The sequence below is a fragment of the Podarcis cretensis genome, assembly GCF_951804945.1.
Source record: "Podarcis cretensis genome assembly, chromosome: 14".
NCBI lineage: Eukaryota > Metazoa > Chordata > Lepidosauria > Squamata > Lacertidae > Podarcis > Podarcis cretensis.
Genome location: NC_137183.1, coordinates 45,425,819 through 45,451,806, shown reverse-complemented (window position 1 = coordinate 45,451,806; position 25,988 = coordinate 45,425,819). Strand labels below are relative to the sequence as shown.

At 43.1% G+C, this 25,988-nt stretch overlaps 2 protein-coding genes across 3 annotated transcripts in view; both read left to right on the top strand.

Moving 5' to 3' along the window:
* The first annotated feature begins 2,908 nt into the window (after positions 1-2,908).
* KDELR2 (KDEL endoplasmic reticulum protein retention receptor 2) lies at positions 2,909-22,407 on the top strand. The gene is made up of 5 exons (XM_079953987.1): positions 2,909-3,181; positions 9,404-9,504; positions 15,661-15,819; positions 18,658-18,910; positions 21,265-22,407. Exons 1-5 carry the CDS (start codon positions 3,091-3,093, stop codon positions 21,297-21,299), a joined length of 639 nt encoding a protein of 212 aa, XP_079810113.1. The 5' UTR covers positions 2,909-3,090; the 3' UTR covers positions 21,300-22,407.
* Positions 22,408-25,342: 2,935 nt separating this feature from the next.
* Positions 25,343-25,988, top strand: part of DAGLB (diacylglycerol lipase beta) — a 32,326-nt gene continuing 31,680 nt past the window's right edge. The window contains exon 1 of one of the 2 annotated variants that reach the window (XM_079953808.1): positions 25,343-25,487. The gene's annotated coding sequence lies outside the window, so the exon portion shown is untranslated. Of the gene's footprint in view, positions 25,540-25,988 lie in introns of both variants that reach the window. The other variant, XM_079953807.1, reaches the window with a different exon arrangement.

Below are 25,988 nucleotides of genomic sequence, written 5' to 3'. Positions count from 1 at the left end.
CTCCTAACAACATGCCGTACCTGTTATAGACTACAGTTCTCAGGATTCCTTGGGGAAAGCCATGACTGTTTAATGTAGTATAATACCGTTTTAACTGCACTGGTCAGATGGGGCCTTAAATAAAAACACAGCAACTCATAACAAAAGCACTAAATAGCATGGGCATAGCCTGGGAGGTGCAGGGGGAACAGTTGCCCCCCTAAATCAAGTAAATAAATAAAAATACTTAACTAACTGACCAACTGCATCACAGATACCTTGGTTCTGCCCCCCCCCCCCATAAATCCTGGCTACTCCCTTGTTACATAGCAATTACTAATAGCAGCAGACAAAGTAAATTTTATTGTCTAATCAGGCCCCCCCTCCAAACACTTGCTGAAAAACCTGTGTCTTAATCAGTTACCTGGAAGTATGAAGAGATTGGGCCAGACATGCCCAATTTATTTATTTAAATTCATACAACAGGCAACAACAGTTTAGCATGGGGGGGTGCATTCCTGACCCCTGTGCGCATCAGTGGAGCGCATGTTAAGTTTGCTCCACCCTGTTTCCTCCCTGCCCCGTCCCCACCCCCTGTTCCAGCCACTTCTGGGGTCAGCATTATGCACGCGCACACTCTTAAAACAGTTGCTGCCTGCTCACAATAAGATAAATAAAAATAAACAACCCTACTTTAAAACAAACAAAACTTATTAATTCTAAAACAGATCAAAATTACCTCAACTTTCTAAACATCTAATGATGTCAAGGCAGAACTTTGGGGCAAATGCAACAGTAGTAGATTATCAGTTTGAAGGAATTGAAATGTGGAAAGGACAGCAACCAATATGATCAAGGGTCTGGAAACCAAGCCTTACGAGGAACAGTTGAGGGAGTTGGGTTCGTTTATCCTGGAAAAGAGGAGACTGAGACGAGATGATAATCCATCTTCAAATATCTACAGGGCTGTCACAGGGAAGATAGAGCAAGCTTGTTTTCTTCTGCTCTGGAGAGTGGGACCTGAACCAACAGATTCAAGTTACAAAAAGAGATTCCGACTAAACATCAGGAAGAACTCTCTGATGGTAAGAGCTGTTTGACAGGGGAATGGACTTCCCCAGAAGGTGGTGGCCTCTCTTTCCTTAGAGGTTTTTAAGCAGAGGTTGGATGACTGTCTGTCATGGAAGATTTAGTTGAGATTCCTGCATTCCAAGGGGTTTGGACTAGATGACCCTTGGGGTTCCTTCCAACTCTACAGTTCTAGGATTCTAGTTAATATAAGTTACACTAATGATCTACACTAAATATCAACAACCTCAGATATGCAGATGACACAACCTTGATGGCAGAAAGTGAGGAGGAATGAAAGAACCTTTTATTGAGGGTAAAAGAGGAGAACGCAAAATATGGTCTGAAGCTCAACATCAAAAAAACGAAGATCATGGCCACTGGGCCCATCACCTCCTGGCAAATAGAAGGGGAAGAAATGGAGGCAGTGAGAGATTTTACTTTCTTGGGCTCCATGATCACTACAGATGGTGACAGCAGTCACGAAATTAAGAGACGCCTGCTCCTTGGGAGAAAGGCGATGGCAAACCTAGACAGCATCTTAAAAAGCAGAGACATCACCTTGCCAACAAAGGTCCGTATAGTTAAAGCCATGGTTTTCCCGGTAGTGATGTATGGAAGTGAGAGCTGGACCATAAAGAAGGCTGATCACCAAAGAATGGATGCTTTTGAATTATGGTGCTGGAGGAGACTTTTGAGAGTCCCATGGACTGCAAGAAGATCAAACCTATCCATTCTTAAGGAAATCAGCCCTGAGTGCTCACTGGAAGGACAGATCGTGAAGCTGAGGCTCCAATACTTTGGCCACCTCATGAGAAGACTCCCTGGAAAAGACCCTGATGTTGGGAAAGATGGAGGGCACAAGGGGAAGGGGACGACAGAGGACGAGATGGTTGGATAGTGTCTTCGAAGCTACAAACATGAGTCTGACCAAACTGCGGGAGGCAGTGGAAGACAGGAGTGCCTGGCGTGCTCTGGTCCATGGGGTCACGAAGAGTCGGACATGACTAAAGGACTAAACAACAACGATCTACTTACATAATTTATATTGTGCTTTGTGTGGAAAGTGACAAATATATATTTATCATTGAATGGGTACTTTATAGTTGAGCTAATATGTGCACCATAATAACTCGACCCTGGGCAATTCTTTTTTATTTTATTTTCCGAACTGCAGAAAAACTTTGCTACTCTAAAGTCGATTTTGTTGTGCATTCATCTTGTTAACAGTTACAATGTAACTGAATAATTATAGTAAAAATAACAGCAGGCCTGATGCTGTTGCCCAGAAAAGCAGCTTAAAAAAAAATACTTTTAAAAACATATTTGCACACCACTTTTTCTATATAAAAAACATACTCAACGCAATTTCGACTTCAGCCTAAAACAATGCCCGAGCGCTCATAACGCAATAAAACGCCAGGCCAGAGCAATGCCAGTCGATCAAAAACATATGCGAGTTTAGCAACCGATATCAAACGCGGCAGCGCGTCTGGAACCGACTTTTTAAAACCCGCTATTGTGGCCAACGGGCGAAACGGCGCAGGCGCATTAGCGCCCCCGCTACACGCCTTCCCGAATTCTTGCTCCTCCATACAGCGCAAGCGCAGCTCCACCTTCTAAGGCCGGAACGGCAGAGGGCGAGTCTTGTGTTGCGGTGTGGGAGATATGTGCGCGTGCGCAGAAGAAGAAGAAGAAAAAACCCGTCGTGCGCCCTTTCCTTGGATGGTGGGAGGGAGAATGTGCGCGTGCGTAGGAAAGGATCCCTCACCAGCCCCGCCCATCGGCTGTGAGGGAAAGAAGGGGGCGTGGCTCTTCCTCTCTTTCCCCCGCCTTCTCCGCTTTCCTTCCCTCACCCCCCCCACTTCTCCCGGCGTGCACCGCGCCCGCGCTGGCTGTCTCTGGCCACGTCCCCGGGCCACGTCGCTCGGTGTCCGCTGCGCTCTCGCCATCTTCGGTCCGGTCGGCGGCTCCTCTCCCCGCTTCTCCTCTTCCTCCTCCTCCACCACCTCCTCCTCTTCCTCCAGCGCGGCCGCCGGCGCCATGAACGTCTTCCGCCTCACCGGGGACCTCTCCCACCTGGCGGCCATCATCATCCTCCTCCTCAAGATCTGGAAGACCCGCTCGTGCGCCGGTGCGTCGGGCTCGGCGGGCGGTTGGCGAGGCTGAGGCGGCGCGAGGGACGTCGACCCCCGGCCATGGGGGGGGGGGGAACCCGCCTCGGCCCCTCGCCTGTGGGGGGGGGGAGTGGTGGTCCTGCCTCCTCGTCTGCGAAACGAGCGGGGAAATTTGGGGGTGCAGATTTTTTTTGGGGGGTTGTGATTCTCTCCTCCCTATGGGGTTTCCTGTCAGAGACTTTGGTGTGGGGAGGGTGCGTCCCTCTTGCCACCCCCCTTTTTTATGCTAGTCTTCAGTAGAGGGGGGATTTGAATGGGGTGCTCCCTATGCCCCCCCTGTTTTATGGGGGTAGTTCGCCTCCTTCAGTTGTGGTGGAGCCTGACTGAGGAGGGAGTGCCTACTTTGGGGGGGGGGTGCCCCCATATTCTCCTCTGTGTGTGTTGGCGGAGCAAGCTTGGTTGATTATGGGATGTTGAGGTGGAGCGATTTCCAACCCTCCCCCCCCCACAAAAAAATGCTGTCTCCTGTGTGTCGAGTTGGTCAAGAACGTCAAATGAGGGGCAATTTTGGGGGTGTGGAGGTGGGTGGGTGGTGATGGGGTGGAGATTTCTTGTAAGTGAGGAGCTTATGGGAGGCTGGAGCAGGTTAGGAATTTGGGGGTACTCATTTGGGGGGGGAGTGATGGGTTCCCCCACTTACTCTTGTATTTGGTGAGGGTTTGGTGTAATTGTGGAAGCTCATGGAATGCTTGGGGGGGGGTTGTGATGCTGATTTGGGGACGGTATTCCTGCCAAGCCGCCTACCTCTAAAGGGGGAGATCTGAGAAGTGACTTCTTTTAAATGTTATGGGATGTTGCAGTAAGTGGAATTGTCTGCTAGAGAAAACTTGTGGGGTACTGCAGAGTGGGGCCAGTGTAGTTCAGTGCTAGAGTGTTGAACTAGGGCCAGGTACACCCAGGTTCAAATTCCTGGTGGAGCTTGTCAGGTGACCTTAGACCTCTCTGAACCATAACTGCCTTCACAGGGTTGTTGCTAGGGTAAGGATGTGGGATATCGTGTGTTTTGCTCCTGAGTTCCTCGGAGGAAGAATGTAATATGTGATAAAATATATTGATTGGGGGGCCACTCCTGCAGTTGCATCAAATAAAGAGTTGGTAAGCCTATACTGCACTGGAAGATGTGAATTCTAGAGAGTAGAGGTTACAGCCACTGTCTTTCAAAAAGGGGAGGGCAACTCTATGAATATCTTTGAAAGGGTATCCTGAAAACAGGGCTTTATGTTCATTATATGTATTCTGTATGGGATATATTTGTTGATGAAGATCCCATCGGAGTGAACTAAGTGCAGAAATGGTTTGGGGTTTTCTTTTTCTTTTAATAGTGTTGTATGTAGAGAGATTTTATAGAGCTAGTGAAATTGAAGCTAAGTCAGTAGAGACTTGCAATGATTCAAAATCTAGGCAACCTTTTTTGCTAACTCCTCTATAATGATGAATATTCAGGGCAAATAACTTTGTCATCTCTTTCTTGCTTCAAGAAGAGCACAGTAATATAAATGAGATGAATGAACAGATTAAGTGCCTTCTTAGCACACAATGATGTAGTAGGTGAAAGAAAATTCCTGGTGCAGCGTTCAAGCCCAAGCAAAATCATGGTACAGTGTGAAGGGAGCTGCAGGAAGTATGATATTTTCTCTCTCTCTCTCTCTCCCTGTCCTACCATTCAGACATTGTATTCATTTTGAGGCAGTTGTGCACAAATAGAATGAATGGACTTAAAGCAAAGGGGATGGTAGTTCGCTTTCCTGAGGCTAGAACTTCCCTTTCAGATTCTGGACTTGCAGGAAAAAATGAGTTTTACCATCCCAATCAAGATGCATTGTCTTTTTGCAGTAGTTCTGAAATCGAAGACATATGACATAGCCTAAATTGTGCTTTTTCTGAGTGCTTTGCAGAAACTGCAAGTTTTTATGCATAATTTGCAAGTTCCAAGGTTGTTCTTCTGAATCTTGGAACCTCTGTTTATAGACTTTCATGCTAGACCCTTTATTTATTGAAGGGGTTAACCTGTGATCTGACTTGATCTGAGAGCTTGGCAAGCTCTTTTAATTACATTGCCAGCTGCATTTGAAAATTGGAAGCAAATGACTGAATCAAGGCTTGGGAGAATAGGCTCTCAATTGGGATTCCTGGCCTAGTCTGACGTGGCAGCTAACAGAAGGTGTGGTGAACAGAGCTGCCTGGAAGAGAGAGATTAGTTGTATTCTTGCTGCACCCCATGTCATTTCCTCAATAGAAATTTATTCAACTGAAGAAATCCCTGGTTATGTTGCAAAACAAAACTTGTTTATAAAAGGGCTGCTTTAATCTCTTATTTTGAAGGTAGATTTTTGTTATTTTAACATAGAAATGAGAATTTACTCACTCTGATGCTTCTGTGTGCCTGTTTGTTTACAGCATTTACACCCTGATTTTAGTCTCAGAATAGATTTTTGTAAGTTGCTTTAAGATGGCACGCCCTTAGGCTCACAGTCTAAAAAGACAAGACATGACAGGTGAGGGAAAAGGAAGGGAGGAAAGGAAAGCAAGCTCAGTCACAAGTTTTTTAAGCCGCTGAAGCTATTCAGTACATTTCACTTAGACGCACAGTCCTTGTTTATCCTGCATTGATGGTTTGACTTTGAACTGTGTTCTTATGTCTAAATACTATTCTAGTCTGATTCTGTGTTGGTAATTTTGTTTGTAGTCTTTATGATCAAGCCAAGTAGATTTTGAACTGTGAACTTTGTAAGGCAGAGGAAATGCTATCTGATGGCAAAATGCATCACTCACAGTTGACTAATTCCAGGGAATTTAATAGAGCTCTTTTTAAAGCTGCAGACTGGAGTTATTGTAGAGAAGTAGCCAGAGTTTGAATAAACCATGAGTCCCCTCATATGCAGAACTGTTTAGAGTTAGAATTCATTAACTTTTTATATATTTCTGTTTTGTAACCAAGCAGTCTTATTATCCCTACAGCTTGATGATATGGCATTCTTACGTAAAAGTAAGGCTAGTTGACCACAGGGCAGCTTAGTCCTTAGTAAGCTTATATAAACTTATATAAATATTGTAAACTGGCTGCAATCATGTATACATGTGTGCTTGGGAGTAAACCTCAATCAACTGAAACCACTTTTTGATAAGGATTGAGCAATTATATATGCAAAGGCACCTGTTTTAATAGCATGTTAATAGCTATTAAATTAAATAGCTATTAGAGTATTACCCATTCACTGTTAAACTTTGTTCCATGCACTATCCTAGCCCGCATACAGCTTATTGTATATTTATTTTGAATGCCTATAACACTACGTATTCATAGTGCATTCAACACTAGCAAGCCCATAAGGAGCAAGTGAGATCTGGGTAGTTGGGAGACGGCTTATTGTGCCTTTGAGCAAAGCATCATTGGAACAATTGGTTGTACCCTTTCTGACTACTATTTTGCCCCAGAGCAGGGATAACCAGTGTGGTGTCATCCAGAAGTTGTTTGGACCACAACTCACATCAGCCTCAGGCAGCATAGGCAATGGTCAGAAATGATGGGAGTTGGAAATCCAGGAACATCTGAAGGGCACCATGTTGACTACCCCTGCCTCAAGGTGTTCTTGCAAAGGGGGAAGGTTGGAGGAAGCTAGCAGAGTATATGTAATGAGGTCATGTTTGGGTAGGGATCCTTTGCAAATCAATTAATGCAAAAACTTTCATAACCAGAATAGTTTATTCTTCTAGGGGCTTAGTGTTATCACTTCCTAAGACTGACAAGAAAAAATTGTTTAGAACCAGCATTGTTAGTGTAATGTGAAATAGTTAAATTGAGTCTAAGTGTGTTACTTCTAGAGAATGCTGGCAACCAGCAGAGATACGCAGCCTCCCAAATTTAAGCCTTTAAAAGCTAATGTTCAAAACAAAGATACTTGCTTATTCTTTAACACAATTTCTTTTTGAATAAGCACTGTCGATCGACAGAAAACAATTGCATCAAGATGAGAGAGGGAGAGTAGATGACATTCTGACATTTCACAGGAAAGTGCTTAAGAAAAACAATTATAACAGGGAATATTATTAACATCTACTTCCCTTTTGAATAAAAGACATCAGATATTGTAATGAATTAAAATGATACAAATATGAACTGTCATGGGGCTACTGAAATAAAAGGTAATGTATCTGGCACTAAGAGTACTTATAAGCAACAAGAGGGCTCTAAGAGTACAGTTGTACCTCTGCTTACGTATCCCTCTGGATACATAATCTTCGGGATGTGAACGCGGCAAACCCAGAAGTATTTTTCTGGGTTTCACCGCATGCGCAGAAGTGGTCCTCTGGTTGCAAATTCCTCGGGGTGCAGCTGGACCCCTGGAACAGATACTGTTTGCAACCAGAGGTACCACTGTAACTTAAAAATTGGGACCTGTGGTAAGTTTTTGGTTGTTGAACACTTCTTCCTTAGTATTGGACATCTAATTCTCATGCTTCCATCAGCACCCTTTCTCATCAGAGGGAAAAACAAGAGACTGCAAGGTCAGTTAGCTCAGCCAGCACCAATTGCTGTTTGACTCCTTCCACCTCAGAACTTTCTCCCTTGGTGGCCATTGAGTCTGGTCATTACAACAATTACATGACACTCTGTGCCTGGTTTTCATTCCCTTTTCCATTTGTAACAAGTATATTGGATTGTATACCATTTTTTGAATGCATTGGCAGAAAGGTGGTATCTAAACAGTTGCCTTGACAAAATAGCACGACAGAACAGGCTGAGTCATAGAGTGCATCCATGCTTTTGTTTTATGTTGCTGAAAAATGCAACCTCTGTTGCTTGCTTTGTTCACATTGAGCTGAATGGAGCAGAGCTAATAAATAGGCACGTGCTGCCACATTATGACAATGTAATGAGGCATGTATTGTAATCAACACCTATTTTACATGAAGTGAGACAATCTTTACAAAAACGTGGTCTCAGAACTTACTGTAGTGAGTTTTTTTAATGACTTGCCCATTAGAGTTTCAGTTATAGACACACTTCAGTGGGAGATAGGAAGCATGTAAATGTGCTCTAGATTGATGTCTAGTGTTGTGTTATCACCCACTGTGTCCTGCCTGAGGGACTCTCAATGCAGATGGTTCTTCAGGTATAGGGCATGGAAGATGTCTCAGTGGGAATTTTTCACAGTTTGGGATCAGATCTGGTAGTGGGCCCTGCCTAAGTTAGATAGCCTCATTGTGACCGTGATGGGAGTTGGGTAGAAGGAAGACCCTAGGAACTGGGCTGGGATGGTAATTGACTGTATACTTATTTAATATCAGAAGGGTTTGAGTGAAAGGTGGGGGTCCAAGTGATGATATGGCATCTTCCATTAGTTTGGGCATGGAATTGAGTCTTATGAATGCAGAGGCTGATACAGACCCAACTGCTTTCTTTAGTCACTCACCTGGAAGAGAGGATCTCACATCTTTCCAGCCATAGTTTAGGTTTCCAAGGTTGCTAAGGACACAGCACTGGGATACCCTCTCTCTGGCTGACATAAAAATAATAAACTGAAATGGCATACATGTGCCATACACCTGGATTTTCCCAGACATTACTGGGATTTCAAATGCGGAATTGACATTGAAAGGTCCAATAATATTGTTATATTGTGGTTTGTGCAAAAAAAAAAAAGCTCAACAACTTTTCGGAGTAGGCAAAATGCCCATAACCAGCTGATGGTCAGCTTTGATACACAGTGATTCCTGATCAGTGCTACTGAACCATTTCTGGGGCAGAGCATAGAAAGACATTCTGTGAGTGACAGTGGTCTATAGGACTATCCCTAGTTCTCTTCATTGTTGCATTTTGTTGTTGTTGCTCTCCAGTGACTAGTATTCAGTGAACCTAGCTTCTTTTCTGATAAATCTTCCTTTTGCTCTTATGCAGAGGGTTTATGATTTGACCTCTTCAGTATGGTGCCTGGTACATTGTTGGTTATGAATAAAAAGCTGAATAGTAGCAAAAGAGGTAAGTAGCAGAAAATTGCTAGCAATAGATGGCAATATATGAAACTTCTGGGTTTTGAATCTGGAGCTCAGATTACCATAAGGTTCGGTTGCAATGCAGCGGTGGGTGTGCAGTGAATCTTGGTGTTTGAACTAAGATAATTCGTATGGCTTGGGTTTTTAAATACCCTTTCTCACATGACTTCTTTTTATTCCTTTAGGTATATCTGGGAAAAGCCAGCTTCTCTTTGCACTGGTGTTCACCACTCGTTACCTGGATCTCTTCACTTCATTCATTTCTTTTTATAACACTTCTATGAAGGTATGATACATTCAATATGCAAGAGGGGCTACTGAATTTTTTCCACATACCTCTTAATGAATTCACCTCCATGGTGATTTCGAGTAAAGGCTGAAAGAAAATTCAAATGTGCTTCTCCCTGTTCATGTTAAAGTTAACGTGGGTCTGCTGATTAAAAAAACAACAACCACTGTGTTGCAGCCGTAGGGAAGAAGCAGGTTTGCAAATGCCACAATAAATTACCTTTGTATTGCCAGTCATCTGCAGTGTCTTGAGTCATACGAGTTTCACTCCTAGATGACAGCTTTCTCTGTTTTACACATGGACAAACTGTTTTGCCTGAAAGGGTTGAAGTCAGCTCTTGAGGCAGTTTGCCGCATTGCCTGATGGCCACAACTTAGTTTGTCCTCCGATAGCTTGATCAGGTTCCTCCAGTTTTATTATCACTATGACTATGTTCTTTAAAATTCCTACAAAGTATCTGACCAGGAACAAAGCTGGGGACTATTTTGTGTCCCTGGAGTATGCCTGATTCTAGGGCTGATGCAGTCCTTAGGTGGGGTGAGGCTACCACCTCAGGCAGTGGGAGCCCCCAAGGCAGTGCCCCTGTAGGTGCCTGCCCCACCACATCTGACACTGGTGCTGGTTTTGGGCAAGATCAAAATGGTGTGAGATCTTGCAGAGCATGCATGGAGCGTGGAGGTGGTGAGGCAGGCAGTGCAAGGTGGCAGCGACAGGGCAGAGTGGCACTTCACATTTTGCCTTGTGTCGAAATGGGATGTGCCACCCGTCTGACTCTTCACCTTCTGAGGACTCTGTGCCTTACTTGAGGGGTTTCTTAGTTTTGGAGCAGAAGAACCAGGTGTGTGTATATGTGATCATCCCAGTGCCTTTGGCCTTTGGAAAAAGAAAAGGTTCATGAAATGTATATGGTCCTCAGACAGAGTGCCTTGCTAATTAGTATCTATTTGCTTTGCAAAACTGGCTTTAGGTTTCTTTTCAAGAAATGAAAGAAGACTAAAGGTGATGGGGATGACAGTCAAGTTAGAGGGGAGTGGGAACGGTGTTCGGAACAGCAGTAGAACTCTGCCTTGTGTCTCCTGGAAGCACTCCTTATTGCCCCCCCCCCCCGGTTATACTTTTAAAATGGAAACTGAAATTCTTAAGATGGTAAAATCTGTGTTGTAGTAGGGATGTCTTGAATGTATGGCAACGTGCTCAAATGGACCTGCCTTAATTGGATGCACATGACCTTTTTACAGCTCTCTTAGTCAACTTCCATAAGTTCAATACACCAGCTGCTCCACAAGCAGGCATTCAGCAATCCTGACTTGGAAGCGTTGCTGGGAGAGTGTGGTGGAGAAAGCCAACCTTGAGCCAAACCCACTTTCAAGGCTGGGTTTCTGGTGGACTTCCATTTTGATATTAATGTGAATGTTTGCTTATGCAATTCTGACTACAAATACATGAAGGGGATGAGTATTGGTTGGGCTCGAGGATGAGTCTGGCGTACTTGTGCTGATATATATGCACTCTCAAGCAGCTGAATTTTTATTGGATTCCAATGTATGCTGGTTGTGTTATGAAATATTTATATGAATTGTGAGCTAAGTAAAATGACTTGGTGTAAAGAGTTACACCTGTAATACAAAAAGATAAAAAAGCAGGTCCAATGAGGGGTATGGAAGCACTTGGTGCTGCAGAACCACTGGTGCTAAACAGATGTGTAGATCTGATTTGTCCCCTGGTTTGGGGATCACCCCATATGAAAGGATGATAGAATAAAAAAGTGATTAGAAGCTTGTCTCAAACTGTCATTGAATGCTTGTTGCTACTAATGAGGAGTGCTTATCTGTACTTAATTCGTTTTCCTTAGAACTGTCAAAAATTCCCTGTCTAGTCAGGGAAACACAATGGTCATAATTGCATCTTGTTCACACAGCTTTCTTCGTGTCTGTGAGCCCTAGAATAAGGGCTGATCCTCTATCTGATTCTAGTTTTAATTTGGTCTACCAGAAAACTGTTTGCCCAGCTTTTTTTCTATTCATGATGTGCAAAGAATCCACAAATCCTTCAACTTTAATTACTTTGAAGTAAATGATACTGAAATGTTTATGGAGCCGTGCTTAGTCACAACCAGACTATTTTCGAATGTTCGTTCAAATCTCTTGCTATTAGCCAGTTGTGTAGTCTGTAAAGACAAAAATATGAACCTGCCATTTTACTGATGAAAGGTTGGCTTCAAACTTAGAATTGTTAGAGTAGACCCATGAATGGGACAAGCTTGTCATGACTAACATAAGCTCCATTGATTCCCGTGTGTCTACTCCAAGCATGACTTAAGTCTGGATCCAACCCCAAATAATTTTCCTCTTTTGATTCTTTGGTGGAGTAGAACCACCATAATGACAGGAGAAGGTAAAGAAGATCCAGTGTCTACCCTACTTATGATGGGGATGCAGCTTGAAATCCTGGGAGGCTATGGAATTGGCCGTGCCATCTTTTATATAGCCTGCCCTTTTCTCATCTGCGGACCCAGGGACAGGGGGAGTGACACCCAGATAGCTGTGTGTGCTTTGCTTGCTTATGCAAGTGTATGTGCAAATGCCAAAAGGAGGCACAAGAGAATTGGCAAGGAGCAACCTTGGCAACCCCAGGAGGTTAAGTTTGCTTTCTTGTTTGTAGCTTTTGCTGTAGTCTGAAGCCTCTTTTGTGCAAGTGTTTGCAAGTAACCAAATTGATCAGGCCCTGATGCACTGTTGCTGTTGCTTGAAATTCTGCTATATGTTCTGTAGCAATTTTAATATTGCTTACCTTCATTACTATAATTCATTGTATTTTTGTATGAAGCTATTGTGTGCCTCCCTACAATCATTTCAATGAAAGGCAGCTAGCAAATCCAATGAAGAAATTGGTTTAGCCTAAGGGTGGGATCTTGTGGCCCTCTAAATGTTGTGGACTCCCACTCCCATCAGGCCCACTAAACGTCAAATTGACTACAGAACCCCATTGCCCGATCAGGCCCCTCACCTGTAAAATTAACCAGCATCTCTTAATTTTCTCTGCTAGTAGGACTGCTTTGAATTTATGTCTCTCCCCCCCCCCAAGTGTAACTTTATCCAAACCGTGTTTCTTTTTTGTCTTAATAATCATAATCAGTTATTATTGGTGAGTTTTCTCCAGGCTAGCCCTGGCTTTTGTACTTTCCAGATGTTATTGTTGTTGGCATCCTGGCCACTGCTTTCTAGGGATTTTTCTGTGACTCATTGGCTACTTGAATACCACCTCTGGGATGGTGACTCATGCTGTCCTTTCTGTGTGCTACAGTGCATAGAAACTAGGTTCCGCTTGTTAAAGTGTTCTAAGTATTAGTTCCCTGAGAATATGCTTACAGATGGTGAGCGGAGAACCTTGAACATTTCGCCTGGGGTTGCTGTGGCCTAGTTAGTTAGGCAGTGACCTGGATTCCACATCTGACACAATTTGTGTGACCTTCAGCAAGTCATTTAATTTTTCTTAGCCTCGGCCTTCTCCACTTGATAATTAAGTCTGTGTACAGTATTTTTATCATGAACGTAATGAAGCCCAGTTTCCTCAAGGTAACCTCTTCTGGAGGAAGCACTGAAAACAGAAGCTGGGAGCTGCCTTTAACTGTAGGCTCATTAACTACGTTGGTTGCCTCTTGCATTAACAAGCCCACTACCAATGAAGCACTCTTCAAATATACTAAAGCAGAATATGTGTATAATTTAGATAGTGATCTGAACCCACTTCCAATCTAATCTATGCATGTCACCTGGAAGAACCAGGAGCTGCAGGCTGCCTAGCTGAAGTGGTGCCTGTCCCTGAGAGACCATGACATCTGCTGCTACCTGGCCCTGGTTGCCAGGCCATTATTTCAAGTTGGTTGCTATTCTCCTCGGTAGTCATGAAGAGAGCAGCATGAGTTAAAATATTCACTACAGTGGTGTAATGAAACTCCTGAGAGTGGACACTTTATACCAGGGGTCAGCAAACTTTTTCAGCAGGGGGCCAGTCCACTGTCCCTCAGACCTTGTGGGGGGGCCGGACTATATTTTTTTTTTGGGGGGGGGGAATGAACGAATTCCCATGCCCCACAAATAACTCAGAGATTCATTTTAAATAAAAGCACACATCCTACTCATGTAAAAACACTCTGATTCCCAGACCGTCCACAGGCCAGATTTAGAAGGCGATTAGGCCAGATCTGGTCCCCGGGCCTTAGTTTGCCTACCCATGCTTTATACCAATGGTTCCTAAACTCCCCCCCCCCCCCCATGGACCACTTGAAAATCCCAAGGGTCTGACTTGGCAGACCACAATGCTTTTTTGGGGTGGAGCTGCTGTAGCTATTGTAATGTGCTGTGCAGATGTTGTATGGATTTAAATTTATTTTTAATTCATTTACTTAGAGTATTTGTACCCCAGGCTTTAGCTGAAAATACTCTGAGTACTTGACATACAATCAATTAAAACAAGGCATTTCCTGCCCTGTCAGCTTACAATCTAACGAACAAGGGGAAAGGGACAGGGAGTAAAGAGGAAAAGGGCTAACTCAAGCATCAATTCTTAAATGGTAGTTCTTCTAATGACCAGCTAGCACAAAAACAGCTCAGGAGCAGGAAGCAGGGGATGGAATCCAGGCATAGGCAAACTCGGCCCTCCATATGTTTTGGGACTGCAACTCCCATGATCCTTAGCTAACAGGACCAGTAGTCCGGGATGATGGGAGTTGTAGTCCAAAAACATCTGGAGGGCTGAGTTTGCCTATGCCTGGAATAAGCACTGCTTCCTATTGCTCCCAGTAAGTAGAAAGGTTACAAACTGCAATACAATAAAATGTGATATAGGAAATAAAAGTTGCAATAAAAATCATTATGACTATTTAATACAATAGATGTGCCACCATACATCCACAACAACTCCACAGATATATCACAGATCAATCTGAATGAATCACTGGTGGCCCACAGACCACAGCTTTAAATTTTAAACAGGCATTTTAAACAGGCATTTATAAACTCCACGTGGCAATCACTATTTTAGGGTAAAATGCTTCTAAGAAGTGGTTCTTGCTTCACAACTCACTTTTACTCATATGCAGATTTAATAAATGATTGATTTCCTCAGGCGATGGCCATAACGTATTAACTTTCCAGACTTTCTAGACTTTTCATCTTGGTGACACACTTTTTAGACGTGTATCATTTCATGACATAGCAATTCAGTTTTAGTTAGTAAACTAACCCCTTTCCCGCGCCGGGAGGAATGCGGGGATCGTTCGCACAACACACCTACATACTGCAGCCGACTCACCAACATATCACAACGCTGAGTTTGGAATGCCCTGTATTAAATATTATTGTTTCTTTATCAATGACTGATTTTGGAACCCATAGAAAATTGCAGAAAGGTTGTATGGGAAAAGCCACTGCAAAGTGCAGAACTGTTCATATGAGTGCAGTGGCCCCAACCCCCTTACAAAAGGGTTTGGTTCCAGGGGTCCATGCGCACAGTCAGGAACCCCCGAAATTGACCCTACCCCCAGTGAGGCAGAGGGCTGCTTTTGGGACACTGCCAGAGCCCTTATGCTGCCTTCCCAAAGCTCAGTAAGATCTCCATTGACTGATTGTTTTAATGACTATTTAAAGTTGTGGTCCCATGAGTAAAGCGAGCACATGTTGCAGGTTTACTGTAGTTGCACCTTTTCTCACACAAATGCTGCAGTAAGTAGGGGGACAGAATCAATGAGATTTTACAACTTAAGCATCTATAGTTGAAGCTGCAGCATTAGAATTGACAAGATTTATGTAGCTTTCAAGCCATTAAAACTTGAGGCAAAGATCCCACTTTCCTTAAACTTCTGAAGGAACCCAAATCAATCAGTTGGTAGGTATGGGAGGGGTGGGAATTGTACTTCCTTATGTTCCGGGTAACCATTTTCTATGTTAAAAAAGAGCCGGTCCCCAGAAAATGAATAATAGCTTTCCTGTTGTAGACAGTGCAATATGTTGATGAATGTAACTGAGCAAATGGGAGCAGGAAGGGGGAACATGCTTCAATGGTCAACATTGTTCCTTGTTGTATGTATAAAATGCTTTTTATGGAGGAAACAGACTAAAAGCCTGATAACTCATCTGGGTCTTTTCCTTTCAGCTTATCTACGTTGCCTGCTCGTATGCCACAGTCTACCTGATCTACATGAAATTTAAGGCTACCTATGATGGAAACCATGATACATTCAGAGTGGAGTTCCTTGTGGTTCCAGTTGGTGGGCTGTCTTTTCTTGTCAATCATGACTTCTCTCCCCTGGAGGTTAGTTTATTCATAAAGCGTTGGCTTCTGAAACAATGAAAAGAGGACTTGGGTAACTGAAATAAACAGAACACTTTGTTCTTTATGCTGCATCGTAAGCTTGATGTTTCACTCAAAGCTGCATAGTTTGTTTGATATAGTATTTCTTTGTGGTCCAGTGGCTTAAAAGAGCTGGCGCTAGTTGTTTGGCTGGCTTAGATTTTGCTTCGGTGGGCTGCTCCCATATAGTGCTGAAAAATCCCAACCAGGGTTAACAACAAAATTCTTTAGGAATTTTGAAATCAACTTCTCCTATAACCTTGCTTGTAAAATGTCATTATCAAAATCTGTGTGTGATTTGGTGCAAATTGCTTATCTGTACAGTGGTGCTCCGCAAGACGAATGCCTCTCAAGATGAAAAACCCGCTAGACGAAAGGGTTTTCCGTTTTGGAGGCGCTTCGCAAAACGAATTTCCTATGGGCTTGCTTCGCAAGACGAAAATGTCTTGCGAGTTGCTGCGGGGTTTTTTTTCTCCCCCCCCCTTTTTCTAAGCCGCTAAGCCGCTTATCTGCTAAGCCGATAAGCCGCTAAAAGCCGCTAATAGCGCTAATCCGCTAATCTGTCAATGGGCTTGCTTCGCAAGACGAAGAGACTCGCGGAACAGATTCTTTTCGTCTTGCGAGGCACCACTGTATTTAGGCAAGGATTTTTGTTTAATGAGTCCGTGGGCTCCAAAATTATTCACGTGAAAGCTCATTGGCACCTCTGTCATTGTAGAATTAGGTTTAGTACACCACAGAGAGCTCAGTGGGCAGGTACACGAAGAATCTGTGATAGTTCAATCGGTGGAGCACAAAATCTTAATTTCAGAACTGAAGGTTTGAGTCCCATGTTGGGCAAAAAGATTATTTCATTGCAGGGGGTAGACTAGAATGACCGTCATGGTTCCTTCCAACTCAGGAGAGCCTGATTGATTTCAGCCAACCGTAGTGGAGAGAAGATGTATAGGTGCATGCTAAAATTCAACCCCAGTTTGATCTTCAGGCACAAATGGGTGTTAATCCTGAGTTAATCCAGGAGAAGGTGGCTCCACCATACAGGGATTGGAGTTAGAAGTACATCCAGTGATCCCAGTTCATACCATTGTGTGTTGATGGACTTTCTTTATATCTGAGGAACAACGCAGTGACCATAATCCTAACTATTTAAACGTAATTAGTTACTCAGATATTTGTGGTGTGTTCAGTGCACTAAACAAAAACATTGAAAAATTGGTCTGGCTCTTATGACCTTCACTTCATGTAATTTTAAGTTCCTCAAATAAAAGTTGAGAAGTCTTTGGTGCCATCTGGGTAATTTAAGGAGAACTACAATTATTTAAAGGGTGTGTCAAAAAGTAGGGGAGATGGAAAATATAGGCAACATGTATACATCTTATATTTTAGCTGATCCATGAAATGCACAGGAAAACTTTCATATATCAGTACTGCCCACCTTATTTCCTACTACATTTTTATTCTGCTTTCCTTTAGAGTTCAGAGAGCCCCAGTCCCATATTCTTTTATTTATTTGTTTTCAAAAGAAGAAAACAAACACACAAAATGGGCATACTGTTGCTAAACAAAAAAGCACAGTATAAAGATAATTATAAAGCATTATTTCGTAGTTGATTGCTTTTAAATATGTCCATCAAATTGTAGGATGTATTGAGCATTTATTTTAACAGCAAGGTGAAATAATATACTTCTAGTAAAAGTATCCCTACATACTATTTCAGGATAGTACACTTAAAACATGGACAAAATTCCATAGAGGTATTGCTTTGGTTTTTACTATTTCAAGCCACTACTAATTTCCGCCCTGTACATAAGTCATTGCACTATCGCAATTTGAAATTTGCGGATAGCTTTGACATTATTACATACCACACTTTCCTGCACCTGCCATCAGTTTATAAAGGTTTTAGATTCTTCTTCTTTACCTATGAATATCCATTATGGTGCTGGAGGAGACTCTTGAGAGTCCCATGGACTGCAAGAAGATCAAACCTCTCCATTCTGAAGGAAATCAGCCCTGAGTGCTCACTGGAAGGACAGATTGTGAAGCTGAGGCTCCAGTACTTTGGCCACCTCATGAGAAGAGAAGACTCCCTGGAGAAGACCCTGATGTTGGGAAAGATGGAGGGCACAAGGAGAAGGGGGCGACAGAGGACGAGATGGTTGGATAGTGTTTTCGAGGTTACCAGCATGAGTCTGACCAAGCTGCGGGGGGCAGTGGAGGACAGGAGTGCCTGGCGTTCTCTGGTCCATGGGGTCACGAAGAGTCGGACACGACTAAACAACTAAACAACAACAAAATCCATTATTTTGCTAAGAAGCTACTCTCCAGTCTTTCCCAAAGATGTTTAAAAATTACATGTGTGGGGTTTGCAGGCGAGAACTCCTTGTTATTACCAAAGTTATTCCCATCATCTCTCAAAATTCTTAAATTTAAAATTTAAGCTAAGTCCATCGTAACATATCATATTAAAGCCCATGAAGTTCTGAAGAGATTTTTGTTTTTAGTTTTGAGGTATCTCAATTCTGGGTTGAGCTTTTAAGGTTTTTGTGTAGTCCGGCAAAGGCAAAATTGTCAATTTATTGAAATTTCAACCCCTCATAACTCACAAGTGCATGAGATAAAAAAATTAAAATTTTAGATTTAAACTTAGTTTTGATCATTCAACAAGTGTACAGAATATTAAGATAATTGGATGGCATGAGGTAAGAGTTGGATCACTTGATATGGATTGACCCATACTAGACGTCGAAGCTGCCAAGTGATGGTATCACTTTTACATTTTTGTCTTGCTCTTTCAGATCTTGTGGACCTTCTCCATCTACTTGGAGTCCGTTGCTATTCTCCCCCAACTTTTTATGATCAGTAAAACTGGGGAGGCAGAAACCATCACTACTCACTATCTTTTCTTCTTGGGCTTGTACCGTGCCTTGTACCTTATCAACTGGATTTGGCGCTACTACTTTGAGGGATTCTTTGACCTTATAGCTGTCGTTGCTGGTGTGGTTCAGACTATTCTGTACTGTGACTTCTTCTATTTGTATGTTACAAAAGGTAAGGAGTGGGCCACGGCCTTCCTGTTCTGTAGGCCTAAAGTTTTTATGTATTCTAGATCCCTTGTACATGCTTTCTGCAGTATAATAGTGCTGTGTATAATATTGTAGCTCTGTCACTCATCCAAATAAGCACAGCTGTTCAGTACTTTGGAGGTTGTGGGTGTGCTCTGGGGTTTCCCACTGTTGCATAACGCTAGAGTCAAATGCAGCCAAGATCTGAGTATATTTATAACAAAGCATTATCTGCAAAACAACATGAGAATGGATTGAAATGTGGTTTTTAGTCCTGGTTTGCAGGGCAAGCAAAAGCCATAGTTAGGCACAAGTGATGTGCAAAAACAGTGGCTGAGTGGCAAGCTGAGCTTTGCTGCAAACCAGAAAGGGTGGAATTGTTACGCACAGGGGGAGAGTAAGTGAACCCAGTGGTCCTTCAAAGCTCAGTCCTGTATTAAAGTGGTGCAGTTCATCCAGTATTGTCACCTCTTCCTTATCTTGCCCCTGGCTCAGCAGTCTGCATTACCAGCCCAATATAAGCAAAGCAAATGTATTTTAAGTTTGCTTTGGAATTCTTCTACAGTGGTACCTTCGATTATGAACTTAATTCAATCCAGAGGTCCATTCTTAAGCCGAAACCGCTTGTAGTATGAGGCGTGCTTTCACTAATGGCACCTCCCACTGCTGCGCAACTTCCGCTTGTATCCCAGGGCAAAGTTCGCAACTGGGAGCATCTACTTCCGGGTTAGCGGAGCTCGTAACCCAAAGCATTCTCAAGGAGGACAGTAGGTAACACGGGGTTCTACTGTACTGCATTGAATATCAGAGTTTAAACATTATAAAAATATCAGAGGTAGCACCTCTTCCCATATAGGCCTGCCGCAGTGTTGAGATTTGCAGGGAAGGTCCTCTTTGTGGATCTGCTACCATATGTAGTTTGTTGGGCAGCAGTGCATGGAAATCCTTTTCAGTAGTGGCCCCAGACATGCCCTCCGAGGTTTGTTTCACCTTGTCACCTTTTTGCATAGGTCTTTGGGTTGCACAATGTGACATGGCTTAATTGTATTGAGCTGTATATAACCAGCTTTGGGATTGCATGGTGAAATGCAGTCTACAAATGCCTATAAAATAATAAAAGGCTAGAGATTACCGTATTTTTCGCCCCATAGGGCGCACCGGCCCATAAGGCGCACCTAGTTTTTTTTGGGGGGGGGAAATAAAGGGGGGGGAATTATTTCCCCCCCCCCCGAGGCTGGGGCGGGGGAAGCCCGAGCTTCCCCCGACCCCAGGCCCCAGAACAGTCTGCTCTCCGCAAGCCGTGGGACACCCTCCCACGGCTTGCGCAGAGCTACCCAAAGCCCTGGCGCGACTGCTCAGCGCGCCGGGGCTTCGGGATAAGAGGCAGCTCTGCGCAAGCCGGGGGAGGGCTCCCGCGGCTTGCGCAGAGCTACCCGAAGCCCTGGTGCGACTCCTCAGCGCGCCGGGGCTTTGGGGTGCAGGCAGCGCTGCGCAAGCCGTGGGAGCCCGTCGGGAACTCCCGCGGGCTCCCACGGCTTGCGGTTAGCTTCCTGAAGCCTGGAGAGCGAGAGGGGTTGGTGCGCACTGACCCCTTTCGCTCTCCAGGCTTCAGCGAAAGCCTGCATTCGCCCCATAGGACGCACACACATTTCCTCTTCATTTTTGGAGGGGAAAAAGTGCGTCCTATAGGGCGAAAAATATGGTAATTTTCACAAATTCGACTAATATTAAATGTCACTGTTTCTCACCATATCTCCTCCTTTACCTATTTGTCTCCTTGGGGTAGCAAGCTTCCTTTTTTGTTTATTTTCTTAAATATTTATAAATTGCACTTTTATAAAAATGCAAGGTGGAATACATCAAACAAGACAGTACAATAGTACCTCGGTTTAAGAACAGTCCAATTTAAGAACAATTTGGTTTACAAACTCCGCAAAACTAGAAAGTGTCTTGGTTTGAGAACTTTATCTTGGTCTAAGAATGAAATCCGAACAGTGGAAGGGCACCGGTGGTGGGAGGCCTCATTAGGGAAAGCGCATTTCGGTCTAAGAATGGTTTTGGTTTAAGAACGGACTTTCAGAATGGATTAAGTTCGTAAACCAAGGTACCACTGTATATGCTTTGTTCATATTATTCCATAAAACCCTCGTGAGTTTGTATCCAAGTGCATCATACTTTGAATATACCTCTTTACTTCAGTGGGGCTTCTCTGAATATGACTTACTTGGGTGCAACCCAGTGTATCTTGGTGATGCATGACAGAATAACATTAGTTTTTTGGTGGTTGATAATTGGATGCATGCATGCATTTAACAATGCCTTGTTTTGTCTTTTTTTTAGTACTCAAGGGAAAGAAGCTCAGTTTGCCAGCGTAAGTGCCAAAACTAATCGCCAGCATCTGCCATCCTGGATGCTTAGACAGAACAATCCTTACCACAAGCGAAAGGTGAAGATGCTTGAAACAGACAGTCTCCCACGTCTCTTGCAAGAATCATTGGTGGGCTGTATAGGACCAGAGAACAACCAGCTGACTTCTGTTTGATGCATCTTGCCTTTATCTTTTTTTATTACTATGTATAAAGATTTTTTACATAAAGAAACTTAATACTGTGTGAATTTAATTCAGTGTGTAGTTTCAATTGGAATAGTTCCAAAAGTGAGATTTTGTGGGGTTGTTTATGACCAGGAATAAGTGCAAACACTTCTTATTTTCAAATGATTCTTTTTGAATTACTGACTTGTTTCGGTGCACACAGGTGTGTGCTGACTGATGGATGGTAACCGTTCTTCTCTCTTGATTTCAAATTTCATCCCACTGTATTTATTTACCCCCTAAAAAGTTGAACATAGTGTGTCAACTGAAATCAAACTACAAATGACAAAATTCTCACGGTAGGATGTCACCATTTCATGAATGTCCTTAGTTATAATTACTCCATTTTAAAATAAGAATCATTCTCCTATAGTGTCTGCCAGTGCATATTGTCTGATACCTCTCTTAACCTTCTGAATACATCAGCTTGAGAGTATTTGGTGCCAACGCAGGTTTTTTTAATATAGATTTCTTTGCTTTTGTGGTTTAGCAGCAGACAATTTTTATTTCATTTTTTCATTCAGGATAAAACGGTTCCTCATTTTTTGAGTGCATAAAGTTCTACTTTCATTCATAGCAGCCTTAGTGTTGCAGCTGTAAGGATGAACCTGTGATAGTTGTCCAATTGAAGTAATCTTTAGGTGGCAATTTTTAACTGTCTACAACTTTTTTTAATACAAATACTTTTACAAGTAATGTCCATGTTCAGCTTTCAAGCAGTTCTAGATGTACCAGTTTTGGACAATGAGTGTGATTTTTTATAAACTTATTCCTGAATCAGCAGCACCAAGTACTATACTACATCAACTTTACATGATTCCCTTTTTTACTGAGCTGTTGCATGACTTATCCTGTGTTACCATCCTAAATAAACATTTTATGAAGTGGTATACATTGTGGTGGTGTTCTGGAACTAAGTCTCTACAACTTTTCTTTAAGATTGGTTGTAGCAATGTAATTCTTTAAAAATAATTTGATTGTGCTGACTTATAAAAACAAAAGAGCTTTATCTGCAGATTAGGCATGGCTTCTAAAGACACAAATGCCCTCAAATCTTGACAGTTATGAGTATTTCACTGCATTAGTAAGAGCCACAAAAGAGAAATTAGTGTAACAAAGGTGTGAACATAACATATTTAACTGGCACTTTGAAGACTGAAAAAATAATTCCTGAGAAATATATCATACAAGCCATTTCATCTACATTGTTAATTACCAGCCTATTTAAATATGTACATGATTACCTGTAATCACCAGTTTTTAAAGCACAGAATTCCCTAATAAAATGAGACATTTGGATTTGGGCGTAGTTAGCCAAATGGGGTTTCCTACTCAGGTGCCGGAGAAGTCTGAACAAACCATTGAGACTTATTTCTCTCTTCCCTCCCCAACTTTGCTCATTAATTCTTTCCCCAATACTTCTCCAAAATGGGGAAGGCAATTATTGGAAGAAGTTAAAGAATGGGGGCAAATGCTGCAAAGACGATCAATCCAGAAACACGAAAGCTTCAATCATACCTGGAAACTAATCTGGAAAAATGCAGTCCCCAAGTCTCAAACCTTACTCATGTATATGTCTAATTTCTGTTACAAATATATTTTCTCACTACACTGTTGTGTTGCATTTATTAAATGTATGGTTTGGGTAGAAACTTCTGTCAAAAGACTGGAGTGCTGACAGAGTGAAGCAGCAGCAAAATGAAATTGCAGCCTTGCAGATACACTGAGTAACTTATGACAGCACAAAGTGTCTCAAAAGCCTGCTCTATTGAAAGTGACAGATTATATGCCTATATGTTGTGGGTTCCGTTATGTACTGCATTTTCACAAGCACACTCTGCCTTGAGGGATGGCTGCTGAACAAAACTTATTTGTATTTAAGTGCACTCCTTGCATTTACGGGACATGGTTAAACAGGTGTCAAGCATGCCAATAGCGAAAAGCTTGTTAGAGGGCTGAATTTTGAGGCTATTTGGGCATAACCAAGTTAGTGACTGAAATATGGGGGGGGGGGGGTAAACGCCCATGTTCCACACCCTGACCTTCCCACAGCAAAACAACTCTGCTTCCTGTAATGCAATCATGCTAGGTCGCCGCCCAGTGTGATTATTTCGAAATAACACCTATCCATTAACAGGAAGGTCGGTCTATTTTCTATACCCAAAGGTCTCAGGATGGTTCACATAAAATATCAAATACATAAAATCAAAACAAAACCAACAACCCAATTTAAAAAAAAACCCAAAGAGCCAGCATTTTTCAAAAGGGTATAGGATGTAGATCAAGTCAGGAAAAGGCCTGGTTGAAAAAGAACCTTTTTGCCTGTCACCCAAAGGTGTATTAAATTTTCACCCTGTTGACAGTTGAGTGCAAGTCCCATTGAACTGACTTGAGTTAACATACATTGGGTTTGAGTTACAGAAGTGGTGAGCAATCTTGTTCTCCACGAGGATTAACCAAGGCGCTAGTCCTCGTGGAGTTCTCAACGCAATATCTGAGAGGCAGTACTGGATCGAAGTTTCCGCCAGCAGCCGCAGCAAAACAGCCCAACAGGTCTCCCCCATCAGCTTCCTTGCCAGGCGCTTCTCCTTGCAGCGACGTCCCCTGGTACTACGCATGTCTCTAAATAAGGCAGACAAAGAGTTGCGCTCTCCACGGTTCCCTGGTAAAACGTCTGGTTCCCATTTGCAGCTGGCAGTCTCCATGGGCACAAACAGCAGAAACGCAAAAGAATTAATTCAAAGACCATAAGCAGGAAATCGGTTCTTTTTCACGACAACGCTTTGCAGTCGTTAATTTAGTCATGCCTACTCCAAAGCGAATCTTACTGATTTCAATGAGACTTACTCCATGAGACTTACTCCCAGGAAAGCGTGACTGCAGTATGAGAGGGGTCGGGGAGGGGGAAAGCGAGACGTCCCAGAGAAAAGCCATCTTTTATCAAACTTTTTTGCTACATTTTTGGTGTGGAGTGCGATTGCATTTTTTTGCGAAGCAACGCATCCTAAGGGGGCCTCAGTCTAACCCCAACCTGCCTCTTTTTTCCAATTTTTAAAATTAATTTTCCCAAAAAAAATTAAGACAAACAAACATACATCGTAATTGTAATTAAACCAATCTTAATAACATTGTTAAGTGACTTCCTCAAATCCCCCTGGTTGAATTTCATTGTATATCATTTTAACAGTTTTCCAAAATCAATTTTTTCAAAAAAAAAATAACTTAATCACTTAACATCTTTTATTCTTTCTAATTTAGCTTTAAACATCTTAAATCCTATCCTTATGTATTTAAATCCTAAGCTTATCTGGTATTTGCATGCTTTTTCCAATTAAGTTATCTTAACATATTTAGCTAAGCAGTCTTTAAATTTCATCCATTCTTCCTGGTACTCCAACTCCTTCTGGTCGGGGACTCTGCCAGTCAGGTCTGCTAGCTCCGAAAAATCCATCATCTTCATCTGCCAATCCTCCACTGTTGGTACTTCTTGTGTTTTCCGATTCTTCACTAACAAAATTCTTGCTGCAGTTGTGGCATATGAAAACAGTTTAACATCTTTCTCTAACCTGCCTCTTTTTAATCAGCCTTTTCCAACCTTGCGCCCTCGAGATGTTTGGGGGGCATCCGCTCAAGAATCATCCAAAACATCCGGTTAAAGAAAGCTGTCCTTAAAAGTTAAATTCCCTGGCAAATATTTATCCGGCGCATGGCGGCGTCTAATCAGAACCGGTGTGCTCGGGTGGAACCCTCTCCGCTTAATGCGTACCTCTTTGGCATGAAGCCCCGGCAGCTCCGCCTCCTCTTCTCTGCGCACGCTCGCCTTCCGACGCCCGCGACAAGAGCGGCAGCAAACACACACCCCCACGTGCCCGAGGAGGGCGCGTGCGTAGATGAAAGTGGCCAGTGGTAGTGAGAGGTAGGAGCCGGAATCGCGGCGCGGACGTCAGTGCGTCATGACGCCGTGTTGTCAGTCAGTGACCTGCTTTTGAGCGAGAGGCGTAGAGAGAGCCGGTGGGGAGCAGGTAAGAGGCGGGCAGTTCTGGAGCCGCAGTAGGGGGCGCTGTGGCGAGGGCAGCTTCTTGGGTGAGGGAGACTTGAAAGGGGGCTTTTTGGCGGGAAGGGGGGTGCAGTCCCCGCATGTAACTGGAATAGGTATGGGGGCTTTCTAGGCAGGAATAGGTTAGGGGGCTCTTTAGGCGGGAATAGGGTAGGGGGCTCTCTAGGCGAAAATAGGTTAGGGGGCTTTCCAGGCAGGAATAGGTTAGGGGGCTTTTTAGGCAGGAATGGGTTAACAGGCTCTCTAGGTGGGAATAGGTCAGGGGGATTTCTAGGTGGGAGTGGGTTTGGGCAATCTTTAGGTGGGAATAGGTTGGGGGGCTGTTTAGGTGGAAATGGGTTAAGGGGCTCTCTAGGTGGGAATAGGTTAGGGGCATCCCTGCACATCACATGAGTAAAGCCCTGTTTAGGGAAG

Bases quoted from the DNA above. Each gene is read 5' to 3' on its own strand.
- KDELR2 (XM_079953987.1), top strand. From the start codon at position 3,091: ATGAACGTCTTCCGCCTCACCGGGGACCTCTCCCACCTGGCGGCCATC. The intron at 9,505-15,660 runs GTATGATACATT...TTTTCCTTTCAG, and splicing joins TTTATAACACTTCTATGAAG to CTTATCTACGTTGCCTGCTC. The intron at 18,911-21,264 runs GTAAGGAGTGGG...TCTTTTTTTTAG, and splicing joins CTATTTGTATGTTACAAAAG to TACTCAAGGGAAAGAAGCTC.